General features: G+C 48.9%; 1 protein-coding gene across 4 annotated transcripts in view; it reads right to left on the reverse strand.

Annotated features, from left to right (window-relative positions):
• Positions 1-737: 737 nt before the first annotated feature.
• Positions 738-17667, reverse strand: part of SNX19 (sorting nexin 19) — a 32688-nt gene continuing 15758 nt past the window's right edge. Inside the window, exons 9-11 of one of the 4 annotated variants that reach the window (NM_001302940.2) lie at positions 3366-3550; positions 2560-2647; positions 738-1851 (exon numbers count right to left, since the gene is read on the reverse strand). In NM_001302940.2, the coding sequence (NP_001289869.2) occupies positions 1695-1851; positions 2560-2647; positions 3366-3550 (430 nt within the window). In that variant the 3' untranslated portion in view covers positions 738-1694. Of the gene's footprint in view, positions 1852-2559; positions 2648-3365; positions 3551-8185; positions 9174-11689; positions 17646-17667 lie in introns of those variants that run through there. The other 3 variants (XM_059882779.1, XM_059882778.1, XM_015461215.3) reach the window with 3 other exon arrangements.

Raw genomic sequence — 17667 nt, forward strand, 5'->3', positions numbered from 1 at the left:
AGTGGTTCTGCGTGTGGGCTCTGCCATTTCCTCAAGCACCTGTGACCGGTCCCCACCTCTATGCCTCATGTGCCCGTGAAGTGGGAACAGAGCAGAACCACCTCCTGGGGCTGACGTGTGGGTGAGGGAAGGTGAAGCATGTGAAGAGCTTCAGGTGGCATGTTTGGCAAACCTCACTCTTAAGTTAAGCACAGGGGGGCTTTGGTGGTGTTTGCAGAATGAGCCCTGCAAGGGAGACTCTTCAACAACACCCGACCTCTGCTTCTTCCTTGCTAACATCTATTTTCTCAGGTATCTAACCTTCCTGGCGAGTGACCTCCCCAGGAGGAAACACTACTAGGAGCCAATCGTGTTCAAGCATCCTCAACGTCATGGATTGGCTCAGGGCGGGTGGTTTTGGCAATGAGTCCTGAGGACTCTTGAAGGGCTTCTGGAAAACTGTTTCCTCATTTTTTAAAAGAAAACCTGGGGGAGACGCCCCCATTCTTTCAAGGATATTGTCATACGTGGATGTGATGCCCTGAACTGCAGCAACTGTGAAGGCTGGTGGCCTGAAGATGAGCTAATGTGTTTACAAGGCAAAACAAAAAGATGGGAAGAATCTGGGCCCTCGATGAGGTCCGAGATGCTGCATCCGCCAACCCGGGGCCTCACCTACTCAGGGACTGGTTTGATGGAAAAAAACAAACGTTCTTAGTAATTTCAGCCTAAAGCATCCTAACCCATAGAGCCAGAGACCACGTTGACACACGATTTTACTCTGCCCAGGACCTAACATCTGCTGTCGGGCGCCATAAGCAAAGGAGAGTGGAAGCTGGGAATGAACGGTCAGAGGCGGGAGGGTGACAGGAGAAGCAGGAATGTTCCAGGCTAGTGCTGACTGTCTTGTTCTTCACTCGTCACAGCGGAGTGACCTGCTGTGCTGGGTGGGTGAAGGCAGACAGGGAAGGCCACAGAGGCCAGCATGCACTTGCTCTTGGGGAGGGGCTGGTACAGTCTGTAGTGCAGCCCTCTCTCAGGAAAGGGTGGAGGGGTGGGGTGGCCCCCCGGAGCTTCGGCAGTCTGCCCTTCAGGGACGCAGCTTCCTAGGGCAGCAGCCGAAGTCACGTCCTCTGCAGGCCGAGGTGCTGGGCAACACCGGTGAGCGTGGAGAGCCTTGAGAAGCGGCTCCCTCTGTGGGCTGTGGGGACGCTTGAGAGACCAGTGCTTTGGCTTTCAAGAGTACTCCTGGATGGATTGTGTTTCCTGGTGGGAAGAGAGAACTCAGAAGACTGTCTTCTCCTTCAAGAAAACCCAGCTGTGGTGCTTTTCCCAGTCTCCCTGGAGCCTGCATGGGGGTGGGGGGTATGGGGGGTCAGGTGCACGTGTGCACAGGCCAGGCTACCGGCAAATAGTGTCAGGAAGGAGGGCAAGGGGGCGGGGGTGGCTCATTCCTCTCCCCCATGGCTCCCTTTTCCAGAGGAACTAGGATCCACCCACCAGCAATAGTCCACACACAAGGAGGCATGGAAATGGATGTGTGTGCAATGGTGCATATACGCCCATTGCCTGCTACAGACCAAGTGTGTGTGTGTGTGTGTGGCAGGAGGGAGGGGGGACGTTGCTGCTGAGACCCTAGGCCTTCTGAGTATGGCCCTGTTCCAGAGGGTATGGTCTTCTGCTTGGTCTCTGGGTGGCAGAGTGATCCTCTCTTCCTAACCCTCGAAGAAACGGGACAATGGCCTCTGGCTAAGGGGAGATGCCCGTCTTCCTGGGGTGTCTGCGGTGGAGCTGGTTACGGCAGACTCCTCGGCAGAGGCACTGAGCTCTAACAATTCCAGGATGATGTCCCAGAGGCAGTAAATCAAATGCCTGAAACAAACAAAAAGAACAACTTGGGGGAAGGTCTGGCTAGGTCTCAGGACACCAGATCCTGTTGATGACATTTATCTCACCTCCCCATTGCCCGCTACTGATATCCTCAGTGGACTGCAATGTCTCGGCTGTAAAATAAAAGTCTGCTGAACTAAAGAAGGCTAGGATTGCAACAAAGGTGGAAATGGTACTTGAGACTGGATTTAAGGAAATCCCCTATTTCTTTACATCTAGCACGTTGGCACTGCTCTGAAGAGCTCTGAGCGAGGGGAATCCCTGTAGTAACGACTTACTAGGAACCTTCAGGTCACCTGTGATGAGGCAGACAGGACTTGAGGAGTGAGAGTTCACGGACACAACGTGCTCAGGGCAGGGCTGAGGGGAGGGAGCATGCTCTCAACACCAGCGGGATTCTCCATCCCCCGGCACCGGCCAGGGGATCATGACCTCTCTGTGCTGAGGACTGCCAGGGCCTTCTCAGGAGCTCCCACGGGGGCCTGCATAGAGTTCTTCCCAATGCAAACAGTGGCTGGTCCCACCAGCTCCTGACCAACTGACCCCTGCTCGGAAGCCAGGGAAACGGCCGTTGCACCTGCAGCCGGGGCCCAGGGCAGGGAGACACTGCGGTTCTAGTCTTCTCAGCGCAGCCGTTTAACCAGAAGCCCGGGACCCTCTGAGACCAGAGACGGCTTCCGCCGTGCCCACCTGTTGATCAGGGGCTGCTGCAGCGACTCCAAGACCAGACTCCAGCTCAGCCGGCATTTGTTCTCCCCAAGGATTTCTACGATGACATCTGAAGAGGAAAGGTGGACATGGTTTTAGTTCACCACGAAGCCTTAGCCTCTGCAAGGACTGTCTCCTCAGGATGTCTGCTGTCTTTATTCACACTGGGTACTTCTGGCACATCTCTGAACCATACAAACTATATCCTCAGGAGACAGGAAAAGCCAACAAAAATGGTTCTTAAGTTAGATATCTAAATAAGATGGGCCCCAGGAGACAATTCTGTAACCTGCCGCTGCTTCTGATACAATGGTGTAGGCTGGAGAACAGAGGTTAACAAGAGTAAACAGCACAGTCTGGGGCAAGCGTCCACCACTGTACCCTCCTCCCCCAGCACAACCACAGGCAGCAAACTGCCTTCCCCGTCCTCCGAAAAACCATATAAAGGGAGGGAAAAGCCCTCTTCGGAGTTTGTGTCTATGTAGCTGAGGACCGTGCACTTTACTCTTTGGCCGCTGGTCCCCAAGCTGGGCTTCTGCAAGCATGTCGTGCTCCTCCCCGATCCACAGGGCTGGAAGTCATCACCTGCCCCGAAGACATTTCCTGTTCCCTCAGCCTCCCCAGAAGTCCCAATCACTTTCCTGTTGGCCTCAGAAATAGCAGGTCAACACATTTGCTGAGTCCTGCTGCAGATAAGGCCCTTTGAAAACAGGGGAAGGGCGTGGGGTAATGGCAGGAAAGCGGCGTGGGGAGGAAGGCTACGGCACCATCAGTCTCTCTGCAGTCACCTGGCAGGACACCCATCAGGCTCTGCAGAGCCTGTTTCTCAGCTGCTGCCTTCTGCTCCGGGGTCCTCACAGGCCGAGGACACTTGGGCAAAGCCCCGCCCGGCCAGATGGACTCCTGGAGGAGCCGGAGGTACTGCACCCAGCGCTGTGGACACGTCAGATGAGCCACCTGCACCTCCAGCCACCTGCAGGGGAAGAGAGAAGGGTCAGGGCAACGTGGAGGACCCAGAGCCAGGGCAAGTCCTCCAGGCAATGAGGGCAGAACAACGCCAAGGCAGCGTCAGCTCCCACAGGTGAGACCAAGCCAGTCGACAGCGCGGGCTCCCAGAACTTGAAGATGAGTGACGACAGGATTACAGCCATTCACTGAGTGTGAGCACCCATGTGTCAGGGGCTGAGAACAGAGCATGTGAGGGCTGCTGGCTCTGCGGAGGTTGCACGTTTCCAACCGTCCTCCAGTGAGAAGCACTGGGACTTCTCAGTGCCGTGTACACAGTGCACGGTCTGGGAACTTTATACAAACCCCGCTCCGTGGCCAACCATCCACACCCCCACAACCTGTCTTGAGGACTCCTGACATCACCTATTGCTCCCGAGAGACCAGGCCTTCTCCTGGCCAGCAGCAGAACTCTGTCCTTCTAGCAAAACCTGTTCAAACCCCACATCCTCTACAAATTCCTCCCTGAGCATTCCACCCAGAAATGCTCGCTCCTTAGGCCTCCTGTGGTGCTCCTTCTACAACACAGACTAAGCACTGGTATTCCAGTTTGGAATATTACTTACTGCCTCATATATTTACAGCTTGCCTTTCCCAACTACATTATAAGCACTGCAAGAGGTCCCCACCACAACATCTTCCCACAGTGAAATGTCTGGGAAATGTCAGTGAAATGACTGACTGGCAACTGCTCTTATTACAGTGAAAATGTACCCCTCTGTCTTGCTTCCACAAATGAGTCAGTGACTGAGAGGGCAGGTACCGCAATCTGCAGGGCCTGTGAGGCATTTCCACCAAAGCGCTTTCCCTGTCTCTGCAGGTCTCCAGAGCGGTGTGGTCACTTGCTGAGGTTCGACACTGCAGAAGCCTGCTTCATGGGGCCCGTGCTGAGAATGGCATGGCCGTGACGGGGATGAATGGACTGCTGGCAACGTCACTCATGCAAAGAAGACTTTATTTGGTGCTGCACCACACAGCCCATGCCATCACTCCAGACCTGAGCTGCCTGTCGTCCATCCAAGAGTGGAGGGGGCTGCCAAGGCAAACTTTATTTAACCTCCACTCTGCCAGACAGTCTGCATTCCGCTCACGCTAGGCATTCCAGCTTTGGGGGCTGCACTCCCCCAGGCCCAGGGCTCACAGATGATTCTAAGAATAGGAAGTCTGAAAGGTAACGGCAGGGCAACAACGGCAGACATCGATGGAGATCAAGAGCGGCACAAAGCTTGCCTGAAATAGCCATCACCATTTGGGCTTCCCAGGTGGTTTAGTGGTAAAGAATCTGTCTGCCAGTGCAGGAAACACAGGGTTCAATCACTGGGTCAGGAAGAGCCCCTGGAGAAGGGAATGGCCACCCACTCCAGTACTCTTGCCTGGAGAATCCCATGGACAGAGGAGCCTGGCAGGCTACAGTCCATTGGGTCACAAAGAGTTGGACACGACTGAGCGACTAACACTTTCCCTTTCAGCCAGCATTAGCTCCAGCTCAGCCTCCCGTTCACAGATGCAAACAATAGGCTGGCTTGCCCTTCCGTTTGACCTTCAGTTTGTCCTCTGGAGCCAGTAGCACCTGCGACTCTTTGGAGAAACCTCAGCATCCACTCAACCCTTCCTTGACTGAGCATGACAACAGCAGCCCTGGGTGCCCGGCCCCCTTGTGGGCCTGCTTTACTTTAATGGTCATTCACTCAATGGGAACAGGACCTCGAATTGGATTTGGGCAAGGAGGTCCCCTTTGCTCCCTCCCGTGGTGACCAAGCAGCTCATCAACACATGCTGGATGCAGAACAAACATTAACATGTGGCAAGAGACAAATTATACAAACCTACTGGTCTATAACCCATCAAACTCTCAATGCGGATGCTGGGAAGAAGAATCACAGTATAAAAAAGCAAGAATAAGCCCCTCATGAGGAGGATGAGTCAGTGAGTATAATAAAATTGTCAGAGCTTAGCAGAACTAATTGACAAAGACGTTTGAGGTCACCAAGCAGAACATCAGCTGCTGAACAAAACAAAGGCACCGGTAAGCGCCCTAAACCCTGAGGCACAGGACTAATAAACAGAAGGGCCTAGAAGAGTCAGTCCTGGGAATGGGAGAGGCAGGACTTGTGTAAACCAGCTGAAATGAAACCAACTTCGTGTCTAAAGAGAGGGGTCCACTGCAGAAGTGGGGTGCTGAGAGGTTCAGTGCTCCTGCTCCGCCTCATGCCCACGGGCAGCAGACAAGCCGCGCCCACCACACAGACGCTTCCCTCCCTTTTCAGGGTCCTCTTCCCAACACTGTTCCTCCTCTTCCTCTCGAAGGAAACAAGAGGCTGCCTCCTGGGCACTGGGATGAGCCTGCTTTCGTTTCCTAGCCGGGGGAGAAGGCAACCTGTGGAGAAGACGCAGGCGGCAACCTTTTGTTCACGGAACGTGGGAGATTTGGCCTCTCGACACAAGTGACGAGCATCCCTGTCTGGAGGGGAAAGCGATCAAGTCCAAATCCAGATAATCACCAGCACCGCTGCTGCCCCACCCGCAGACAGTACAAACCACCTGTGCGCCAGAGACCCCTCTCGAAAGCATGCTTTATTGCCACACACGATGCCCCTCCAGGGATCTGTATAGTCTGCCCAACACGCTGCACAGAAACAGTATTTGATAAACAAGGAAGAGCACAGGGATTTCTTCATCCAACCACTGCTCCCCTCCTTCAACCCATTTCCCCTTCCTATTCCAGAGTGAGGCTCCATGCGCACCACCCTTCTTTATCTAACACTGTGAACTCCCTCAGTCCTGAAGCTGGGCTGAGGCACAGGAAGCCAGCAGATGAGGCTCTGGGGCGAGTGTTAAGCGACCGACACCCTGACTCCCACCCTTAGCTCCCTTGTTGTTGCTGTTTAGTCTCTAAGTCGTGTTCAGCTCTTTGCAACCCCATGGACTGTATAGCCTGCCAGGTTCCTTTGTCCATGGAATCCTCCAGGAAAGAATACTGAAGTGGGTTGCCATTCCTTCTCCAGCGGATCTTCCCGACCCAGGGATCGAACCCACGTCTCCTATGCTGGCAGGTGGATTCCTTACTGAGCCACCTGGAAAGCCTTGTTAGCTCCCTGCATTTCTCCATTCCACATGTCATCCTTCCGTTCTTAACCCAGGGGTGGGGACGTCAAAGAGAAATCTGTGTCTTGAAGCACAAGGAATGGAATCTGTGTTCTGTGTCTGCAGTCCAGTGTGCCATAATAGCTCCTCCAGCATCAGGTTCTGGAATCTGCTGCTACCACTGTTAAGTTAAGAGCTCCAGTTTCAAGGTGGAGATACACACACACATCCCTTGGACTATTTACTATTTACAAATTATTTATAAGAAATCATTTACTAAATACAAATGTTATTGTTGATGTAACACAAGATGCATGAGGTAAATACGCTAAAATAAATATGGAGAAGAGCCTCAAATAGCACTGGTTTTATTTTCTACTATTCCAGTTCTGATATTTGATTTAGATATCTTCTTCTATCTTCTAGCTTCTCCCCAAAGAAGAAAAAAAGCCAGACCACAACTGTTCTGTCAGGCCATCTCTGAAGGACTCAGAGCACAGAGAAGATGTTCTAGGGGGCCCAGAACAGGCAATAAAAGGAGAAAAAAACAGCAGCAGATGGACACTGAGACATGAAGAGCCTCCAGTCCCAGACATGGAAGGACAGAGGATGCCGAGACCAGGGCACCCACTACACTGGGAGTCGGGGTCCAGTCCACGTTCAAAGGAACCTGGTCTGAAATAGCTACACACCGAGAAATGAAGCGGTGGCTAAAAATGAGACAGTTTAATACTAGGGCTTAAGATGGCACTTCAAGGTTAGCAGAAGGTCATTTTCCATCAAAAGAGCAGAATCAAATCTCAAGAATAAGGGGAGAAAGCTTTAAGGGACCACATCTAAGCCAATTAACCAAATTCCCCTCATGTCTTTTCTAAGACTGCCTCCATGGCTCAGAGAGGAAGGCCCTGGATAAGTATGGCTTCATGGGGCGGAGGGTGGGAGGGGTGGGGGGTTGGGCACGGCTTCCCAGGTGGCGCAGTGGTGAAGAATCCACCTGCCAATGCAGGAGACACAAGAGATGCAGGTTTGTTCACTGGGTCACGAAGATCCCCTGGAGAAGGGCATGGCAACCCACTCCAGTATCCTCGCCTGGAAAATTCCATGGAGAGAGGAGCCTGGTGGGCTACAGTCTATGGAGCTGCAAAGAGTCAGACACGACTGAGCAGTGCTGATGGTGGTGGGGGAAGGGCGGGTAGGGTTAGGGTTTTCACTGCTGTCCTCTCTTACAACGGACAGTGCCCAGAACCAGACACAACCTCACAATGTGCCCTGACCGGCAAAGAAGGCAGAGAACGGTGCCTTCCTCAAGCCAGATACCATACTTGTATTAATACAGTCAAAGACTGTACTGGTTTTTGGGGCACACGCACTAAAGCACTGACTCATCACTGGGTATGCAGCCAACTAGAACCCTGAGTCCACATATGTGCTTTAACCAGAAATCACAGACTCCTGTTAAGTCTAGGCTTGTCCTTTTGTACTATACTTGTGTAATTAAAAAAAAAAAGAAGAATCTAAATTCTGCTTTATAATATTTATTTGTTAAATCCCATCTTGTTTGCTTTAGACGACCATTCTAACTCTTCTGCAAGATCAAACCAGTCAATTCAGGAAATCAGTCCTGAATACTCATTGGAAGGACTGACGGTGAAGCTGAAACTCCAACACTTTGGCCATCTGATGCGGAGAACTGACTCATTGGAAAAGACCCTGATGCTGGTTAAGACTGAAGGCAAGAGGAGAAGGTGATGACAGAGGATGAGATGGTTGGATGGCATCAGTGACTTGATGGACATGAGTTTGAGCAAGCTCTGGGAGTTGGTGATGGACAGGGAAGTCTGGCGTGCTGTACTCCACGGGGTTGCAAAGAGTTGGACACGACTGAGTGACTGAACTGAACTAACTCTTCTAAAGTCTTCTGAATCTTGACTTCTGTCACCCAGAGTATTAATTATATCTCTAAGATCAGAGTTACTTGCAAATTCACTGACAAAAAGGATAAGTTCTATGCTTTCACTAGAAAGTGCCCTCTAGGCTATCAAGTTATTAGCTACCTGGGCTAAAGATCCTCAGATAGCCATGGACCACTTAAAAGTCCTGCAGTCCAGACCATGTATGTCCATATGGATATTAGGGAAATATGGCACAATCCTGTTGAAATCCACAGACAATACAACAACCTATGCATTCCTATCATTTAATGGCCTACCAATCCTGCTGCTGCTGCTGCTGCTAAGTCATTTCAGTCGTGTCCGACTCTGTGTGACCCCATAGACAGAAGCCCACGAGTGGCTCCCCCGTCCCTGGGATTCTCCAGGCAAGAACACTGGAGTGGGTTGCCATTTCCTTTTCCAATGCATGAAAGTGAAAAGTGAAAGTGAAGTCGCTCAGTCGTGTCCGACCCTCAGCGACCCCATGGACTGCAGACTTCCAGGCTCCTCCGTCCATGGGATTTTCCAGGCAGGAGTACTGGAGTGGGGTGCCATTGCCTTCTCCAACCAATCCTGCTAAGACAGAAAAAAAAACCTTGCTAACAAGGTTAGCATTCCCACTGAATGCACACTGGGTTCTGGGGCCCATGTTTCTCTTCCTGAGAGTTCACAAGACATCTATTTAAGAATCCACTTAAGAAGTTTCCAGAGGTAAAAGTCAGGGTCAGAAGCCTGTATCCATTTTTTAAAAGGCTAGTCACTTGTCCATCTCCAAGCAACACATCCCTATATAGAAATTTTCTTTATGATCTTAGATCTTCAATGATAAATGCAAATTCTTTCAGTTCCATGGAACAGAATTCACCTGGTCAGGTACCTGAATTTTAAAGCAGATGAATGCTCTCTTGTTATTTCCATTCCTATTTTGGTCTTCAATTCTAGTTTAATCATGCTTGCTCACTTCTTTTTACTAGACCCTTTCCTTTACGTAAAAAAACATAACAAAACAAAAACAGAAATACCCCAGGCAAAGAGTACATCAATTTGCTGCTGAATAAATGAATAAATAATTTCTCAAGGTAGCCAGTTAATAGTACAAGATCTATTCCAAACAATTTATCTTAGTTGTTCCTGTTTTAAACTTTTTTTTAAAAAAAGCTTTCCCCCTAACGTTTATCCACAACGTCAGCTCCTTCTGAGTTCAAGTTTAGTGGACACCGTTCTCACCAGTTCTAATTTCTACTGTTTGCATTTCTCACTGCGTGTCCCTTTTCTCTGTTTTTTCATCTATAATCTGATCCCAGTTAACGACTCTGATTTCATCTGATGCTGATTCTTCTCCTTCCTTGTTGGAGTCATGTGTTTAATCTGTTTATTCCATTTACTCAATACATATCGGTTGAGCTTCTTAAAAGTTTTAAAAGAACAAGATTTGAAGTTTTGATGGCAGGGATCTCAGTTCATTTTGATGTCTTCCTCAGCATTTACTGGACTAGGACAGTTCACATAATCAAACATATACTGAATGAATCAACCTTATTCCAAAATGCTCCATGATAAACTTTAAGTCCCTTTGTTACTGTGGTATATAAGACGGATTCTCTGTTATGTTCTTCTGTGAATTCTAGTTCACTTCCGTCTACTTTCCTTTCTGTGAGCTATTTCCCATTCTATTCAGTTTTAGTTTTACCTCAGTTTTCTTTGCAGCTTTTTCTTCTTCACTGAGTCGATGGATGTCCTGCCAAGTAAGCCCTTCCTGTTGTCCTCGAGTTATGTTCTCACTGCAGTTGCAGTTAGGAGTCTACCACGTGGGCATCATGTGCCAGAGTAAGGAAGTTTACAAACCTTCCCTCTGTTCCAGCTACACAGTTAACTGTTCAATCCATACCTTCCTCTTTCTTCCAAAGACACAGCTTACAGGTAGAAGAAAGGATAGAAATCTAGGCCTTGAGGTCCTTAAGTTTTCTATTCGAAATCTGAAACTTATTAGAGATACAGTCCATGCTTCCTCATGTGTCATCATCTAGCATCACACAAAAGTAGGTAATAATCCACTGACTTAATAAGCAACAAGGAACTTTCAGAATCACAAGTCAGATACATTATTTGGAAGGCTACTATGCCATCTGCTAGCATTGCTTCTCAATCCACAAGGGAGAACCAGAGTCATTCTTGATTTTGCCTCTTCTCCAACCCTAGCCCACTTGCCCCCTGCAACATCACCTAATTACTGAAACAGTTACTAAAACCGGTCCAGCCGACCTCCTCAGTACTCAGGATTCATCACCCTTTATGATCTCTGCAGCACCGATCTTTGCTTAGGGCCTCATCACCCCTTTCCCAATTTGTCTCCCCAGTTTGAACATTGCTTTCTTCAATTAATCCTTGACAGCACCATGTAAATGATTTTTCTAAGTTACTAAGTTGATCATGTCATCTTGTGTTTAATTCTGTACATGTTTTGCTAATGAATAAAGGTGAATCCTATGCTCTCTGAATAGCAACAGGGCTCTGTATGGGTCAGTGCCTACTGAGCTCTGCAGTGGAATCTCTGGCTATGTGGCTACACATCGTACATCCCAACCGCCGAAGACTTCTCTGAGTTCCACACATGCGCTGTCTTGCTTCACTGCTCTGCCTTCAACTCTCTGTTCTCCAACGCCAGCTCTCACTTTCCCTTCATCCTTTAAATCCTATCTCAGAGGTCATCTCCTCTATAAACCCTCCCTGGATTTCTCATAATTTACTTAGTCCCTTCTCTTAATCATGAAGAGCTGTTTTTAAAGTCATAACTTTAAACTGTAATTCCTTATTTATAAGAGTGCATCTCTGACTGGATATTAAACTTCCTAGGGTAGGAACCAGCGGTCTTTTAAATTTTGATCATTTAACTCAGCGTCTGGCACATAGTAGGTGATCAATAAGTATTAGTTACTAAGTGAATCACTGCTGTAAGTGGGACAAACACTGGCCTTAATGCAAGGCACACAGCTCACACTAAGCTGTGCAGAAGGCAAACGTCCCAGTACTCAAAGCAGCAAAACCATATGGAGCTCTTAGTTATTTGTGCTGATGGAGGACAACAATAAAGGTAGACAATTTAGAAATCCTTTGTATTTGGCATTTTATATGCATCTACATAAATGTTTGGCAGATTTATCTTCCTAAGAACTTTCTATTCAGGCTAATATTAAAATTCAGCTGTGTGCCAATACAGCAGCTGTAGGGTGGATATTAAATGAAGAATACTGGGTAATAAGTCAGCTGTGCTAGAACTCAGAACTCACCATGAAGAACCCACACAATCACACCTGGTTCTGCACTCATTGCAAGAAAAGAGAGGTGAAGGGCAAAGAAGGGGGCCAGCCACGCTCCATAAATCCTAGAAAAGACAGACGGCTGCCAGCAGTCTAGGTTTTTGTCAGTTTTCCTGGCAAATAGGCCCAGAGGAGAGAAGAGGCGGAAAGTCAAACGGAAGCAAAAGGGTTTTGAGGACTATGAGTCATGTGTGTATTTTGGGAAGTGCCCCTGATGGATGGAACAGCATTGATCTGAATCCAACTCATCACTTGAAGCTAGTGAGAATAATGTAGCAGGATATTTGGGTAAAAAATGGCCAACAGCAAAGGTCTCGCTACCTTTCAAAAAATATGGAACAAGGAGTCGCTTGGGGGCTCTGTGTTCATGGGATAAAGAGAGTCTGATCGCATATGGAGATCTTTAGAAATCTGTTCTAGACCGAGCATCATGACACTCAGGATTCCAGTTTCAAAGGTGATTATACAAACCTATGTCCCTCTGAAGGCCTTCAGGACAACTGTTCTCAGCCTCACACTAGGCTGTCATCAATGCACCATAAACCAGCTCTGAGATCAGGGCTAACAGAAAAATCAGCCACACATTTTTGATACCTGCCTGTTTTTCATGTGGCCCCAGTAAGAGCAACAGCATGACACGTTCTGCACAGTAAGTTACTCCCTCCATGTTTCTTGGAATCTCTCCTAGTCCAGAGTCTCCTGTCTGGAAGAGGCCATCAGAGTTTCCACCCCAATACCACACATAAAACTGATCCATACCCTTCCGGGGAAGCAAAGCCCAGTGGCCAGAAGAGCCACGAGGCTTCCCGCAGTGCGCTGCAGCCAGTGACAGCAATACTGCAGAGCCGCGCAGGCTGGAGGCTGGCTGGGCCACAGAGAAGCGGAAAGAACCGAGCTCTGAATTCTTCTTAACGGACTGACTCTGGCCCTGCCTTCTGTACAAAGCTGCTGAGATCAAAGGAGAAAACGTGAAAGTGTTTGTGAAAGTGCTTATGTGTTTGTGCGTGTGTCAGAGAAAGGGTTCTCTGGATCCTCTTACAAAGCTCTACCAGGTCTAGGGAACTAAACGAAGGGGCTAAGGCGTGAGCTCTGCATTTCATGCTTTAGTTTCCCCTCTGTAAGACTGACTCTCCTGGCGGGCTCAGGGATGTGTCAGAACAGTGAACCACCTGAAGGGGCGGGGGTGAAGGAAGAAAGAAGCTGGCTGACAGAGTCAGGGGCACAAAGGAAAGGGCGCATAAGCCACCTCCGGGCCATGGGGCGAGACAGCAAACGCTGCATCACTACCCCTACCAGGGTGACGACTACAACTGCAGCTCCCTCCAAGCCTTGCAAACAGGGATTGTTTATCCTGTGGTGCCACCTGGAGTCCAGATGGAGAATTCACACCTAACTGCCCCAAGCAGTAGGAGTCCAGCAGGCTTTCCATACTCTCTACACTCACACTCACACACACACATACACACACACACTCAGAAAGGGGCTGGCTGAAAATACGCAAAACATGTTTAAAGGCAACTATTAAAAGTAGAAATAATGTCCGTTTCCCTCTTTAAAAATGTTCCAGTGTCTGGAACATTCTTTACCCTAAACCATTCTAAGGGATTTGTCTTGCAAGGTCTAACTTTATTAAAAACTTTCCTCTCTAAACCCTACCTAACAATTACCCTCAAGAATCCTTATGACTTTTTAAAACTGTGTTTATGGTCTATACTGTGTTCTTTGACCTTACACTGTTCAGTATTTCTAATGGATTTTTATGGGTTATTTATTTTCTTAGGCTGAGAGGACCTTGATGGAGAAAAGGCCTGAAGAGCTAGCAGTCAGCAAGTCGACATAGTATCAAATCTCACAAAGACTTTTCAAAAATTATTCATAAAGAGGTCACCACAACAAGAACTAAATAAAGTTAGTTTCCTAGAAAGTAAAGTGTTGGGAGTACCTGGGTTCAAAGGTAGTTCCCTGGTTCTGAAACACTGGATACGACTTGGGGAGATGTTAAGTAGGAATGTGAGAACAGGACAGAGTTCATAGACAGCTAAAATGGAGGAAGACACCCTAATTTGAAGGATGCAGAAAAGGCCATGTGTCTCACAAGGTGTTTGCTCCTAAGAGATCACAAAGCGAGCTCACTACAAACACCTCACCAAAAAACCATCGCAATGTAAACAGATTCTCTATCCTACAGCAAATGTGTGACCGCCCTAGGGAACAAGAGTCCCCAAGGAAACAGGACGTGGGGCTTGTAGAGACGGACAAGAACTCACATTTACTGATGCCATCGGATGGCAGGCATGCAACGAAAGTCTTCATCAGTTCACGAGCAAGGCACTGTTACTCCCACTCAGAGTAACTGAAGCAAAGGTGAGTCAGAGACAGCAAGCCTCAAGGGAAGATGTGAATTCAGATCTGTGTGACTTCAAAGCCCATATCCTTAGTTTCACACATGGAAGGACAGAGGCTGAGAAGGCAAAGCAGCAGGAGAAGCTTCCAGAAGGTCCAAGCTTAGGCAGGAGGCCCACGATGGCAGAGGGCACTCTGTTCCTCTGGAGAAGAAAGAGAAGGCCGCTGGGGTGGGAGATAGCCCGAGGCCCAGCCATGACTCTGGGGGATGGGGAGCAGCTGCCCAACTAAAGAGCTGTGGGGGAGGCAGGCAAGGGGGTTTCTCTTACATCTGTGTTTCTCATCCCAGCAGTGCTGGGGAACTCCCAAGATTCTCACTAGTGATGAGACGAGAGACCGATTCAACCAGAAGGGCAAGTGATGTTCATTCATTTGACAAAAACTTACGAAGCACCCTCCATGTACACAGCTAAATGCCTACAGCAGGATGGTGAGAGAGACGAGTGCCTGCCCACCAGATGCTTGCAGTCTGAACCTGTCCTAAAACCTGTGTCAGGCTCCTCTTTGTAGTTATAGATAGGCAAGAGATGGCAATAATTTGACTTGGAAAAAAGGTTTTGATGCTTACATATGTCATGATGCTCTGGTTTTAACTGCTGCCAATTCTGCACCTGTGAGCGTACGAGACTGTAAGAGCGTATCCCACACACGGAAGTGCAAACGCACACTGAGCTGTTACAACTGTAAGGACGGATTCAGGCAGAAGCTCTCAGCACACAACAGGAAAGGCTGGGTGCTTTGGTCCTATGATGGGTAGAATAAGAGACGCCTAAGAAATACGGCAGGGAGGGCACTCATATAACTGGAGACAATGAAGCCTATCCTGATCCAGTCTACGAAGTCAGAGCTCCCCTTTTTCAAGGTCTAGTGGAAAAGGCGGGGGACAAGTAGTGTTCCTCTCCCTAAGGAAGCACGATACAACCTGAGCAAAGCCACTGCTGCAGAACACAGACGTCAGCCCCTAAAAGCCAGGCCAGCGCTGCAACTAGCAGGGGCAAGGATGTGATCAGACAGGAAAACTAGACTTGGTTTGAGATCATTTTGTAGCTCTTGCAAACAAACGCATTTTTCAATAGAAGCTGTGCACAGAAAGAGGTCAGGTGTAAGGCAACACAAGGCACCAGAGCTGAACTGAAAGAGAAATTTATGGAGCAAAGGAAAAAATCCAGCATCTGTGTCTTGAGAAACTCTGAATCAGAACTATGATAACCTTTTTCTGACTGGGAATAGGACGTAGAACAGAGATACTAAAGGGAGACTACATAATTTCTGATCCAGGAGTGTTTAAGAATAAAACACGGATGGAAATGAATTTATATGCTACCATCAAATATGTGTGTCTCTTGGACAGAAGTAGGACATGGCACTTTCAGGTGAGGTCAGTCCTGTGGCCACTGCCTCACGGGGAAGCTTGCTCAGTGGGGAGGCCGCAGGTGGTGGCGGGAAGGGGATGGGCTTGAAGGCCAGGGTGACTTGGGTGGAATCCTGGGTGTGGCCCTTATTATAATTCTGAGAAGGTTACTTAATCTAAATAACACTTTGCTCACTTAAAAAATACACGTCTACCTCAGAGAACTGAATTGCTCCTTAGTATATAAAATCCACGCCTGCTTACCTGATGTAGTATTTAGTCAATGTCAGTTCCTTTTTGGTTGCAGCTGCTCATGCCCTTTCAGTGGTGGGCCTGGAGCTGCCCGTTAGACATAATCAACGTCAGGAAGACCGTTTATCTATCTGCTATTTAGAGAGGCCCACCGGGAAACAGGCCCCTGAACAGATTACACTCAGAAAACACTTGAAGTTGTGGAGTGACCAGAGAGAATGGATGACAAGAGAATTCTTGGTCATCCAACTTGTAACTGCTGCTGCCAGCACCGCCCTCTCCAACGGGTGCATACGCCACCCATACGCCTTCTCCTGACCCTCCCTGGGAGATGACTCATAGAGACCTCTCCTCTCGGAAGACAATTCCATGCCCTGGTGCAGGGTTCGGAGCTTGCCACTGAATTTTCTCCGGGACCCACAGCATGCTCCACAACATAACCCGACATATTCTTTTTCTTCTTCTTCTCTATCTACTTCCTGACTTCCTGTACTTTTCTACTCGCCTACATCCACAGGTCACACAACTTTCTTTTCTTCCCACCCTTCTGCCACACTGCTGTTCCCACGTGCCCTCGATACACACACATGCTCATTCGCTCACTCACTCACTCATTCAGTCACACTCTTTAAGAAACCCTGACGCAGACACAGACACCAGGAATGTGTCTGCTGCCATCTCTGGGGCCATGGGGAGGGCAGGGCCACGGGAGGTGGCCCTCGTGTACTCTCCTGCTAGCCTGGCTTGTATTTTTATCATGGCTTTGCTCTGGGCACCCAGGCGGGGATCTGGGCCAGCTTCTTCTCATTCCTTCGCTCTACATCAGGACTCCAGAATAATCTCACCCTTGACCGTGGCTGGATGCTCCTGCCCCACACCTTCTCCCGTCAATGGAGCACAGTTGTCTCTCCTCTCTCTCCCTCCCTCCCACCCAGCGTCTGAGTGTTCCAGTCCCTAAACCTGAGTCTGACGCACTCAGAGACACTGTCAGCTTCTCCTGCTTTCTGAATGAGTGGTCTGCAAAAGCTGGATTCACGCCTTGGCTTAGACTGCTCCCCCACCCCTCTCCCCTCCTTTTGACTCTAACTCCAAATAAGGAGCACTCCCTCTTACATAATTGGATGTTCCCAGCACAGAAGCTGACACACGAGGTCAGGCGCGCATGCGTGCAGACTTGCCTTTGACTTAATGCCTTTTTTGGGCATCTAACTTCTCCCCAGCTCCCTTCCCCCACTCTCTCCACAGTATCAACAATCAAGGGAGATTTACGCAGCTGGCTCAAACTCTTCCAACCTTGGCTTGGAAGGAGGGGTCATGAGGTTGAATTTACTCTTTTTCCCTCGCAGGCCAGGGACAGAGGGATTGGGCGGGGGTGTGGGGGGAGGGTGGCGTAAAGACTAAATATGTGCAAGAGAGGGAAAAAGTGACAGTATGCATGCTTTGGACCTGGGAGCAGTCCCTGGCATCCTAGGCAGTTACGTATATGGGTCTTTAGAAGGATCAAGGAGAATACAGAAAGCTGGAAGCAGAAGAAATGAACTTGTCTTCTTGGAGATGATAATGCTGGAGGTTGGACAATGATGACATTTTTAAAAGGAGAAGCGTCTAACTTTAGACGCCGTCCATGATGGCAGTGCGTCCAGGTCAACCAGAAAAGTTGTGGCAGGTACTCGTGGCATCAACATCGACTCTCCTTCGCTTTAGAACTTAGAGAATCCAGGTGCTCTGCAAAAGGATGCAGCTCATC

The sequence above is a fragment of the Bos taurus genome, chromosome 29, assembly GCF_002263795.3.
Source record: "Bos taurus isolate L1 Dominette 01449 registration number 42190680 breed Hereford chromosome 29, ARS-UCD2.0, whole genome shotgun sequence".
Classification (NCBI taxonomy): Eukaryota; Metazoa; Chordata; class Mammalia; order Artiodactyla; family Bovidae; genus Bos; species Bos taurus.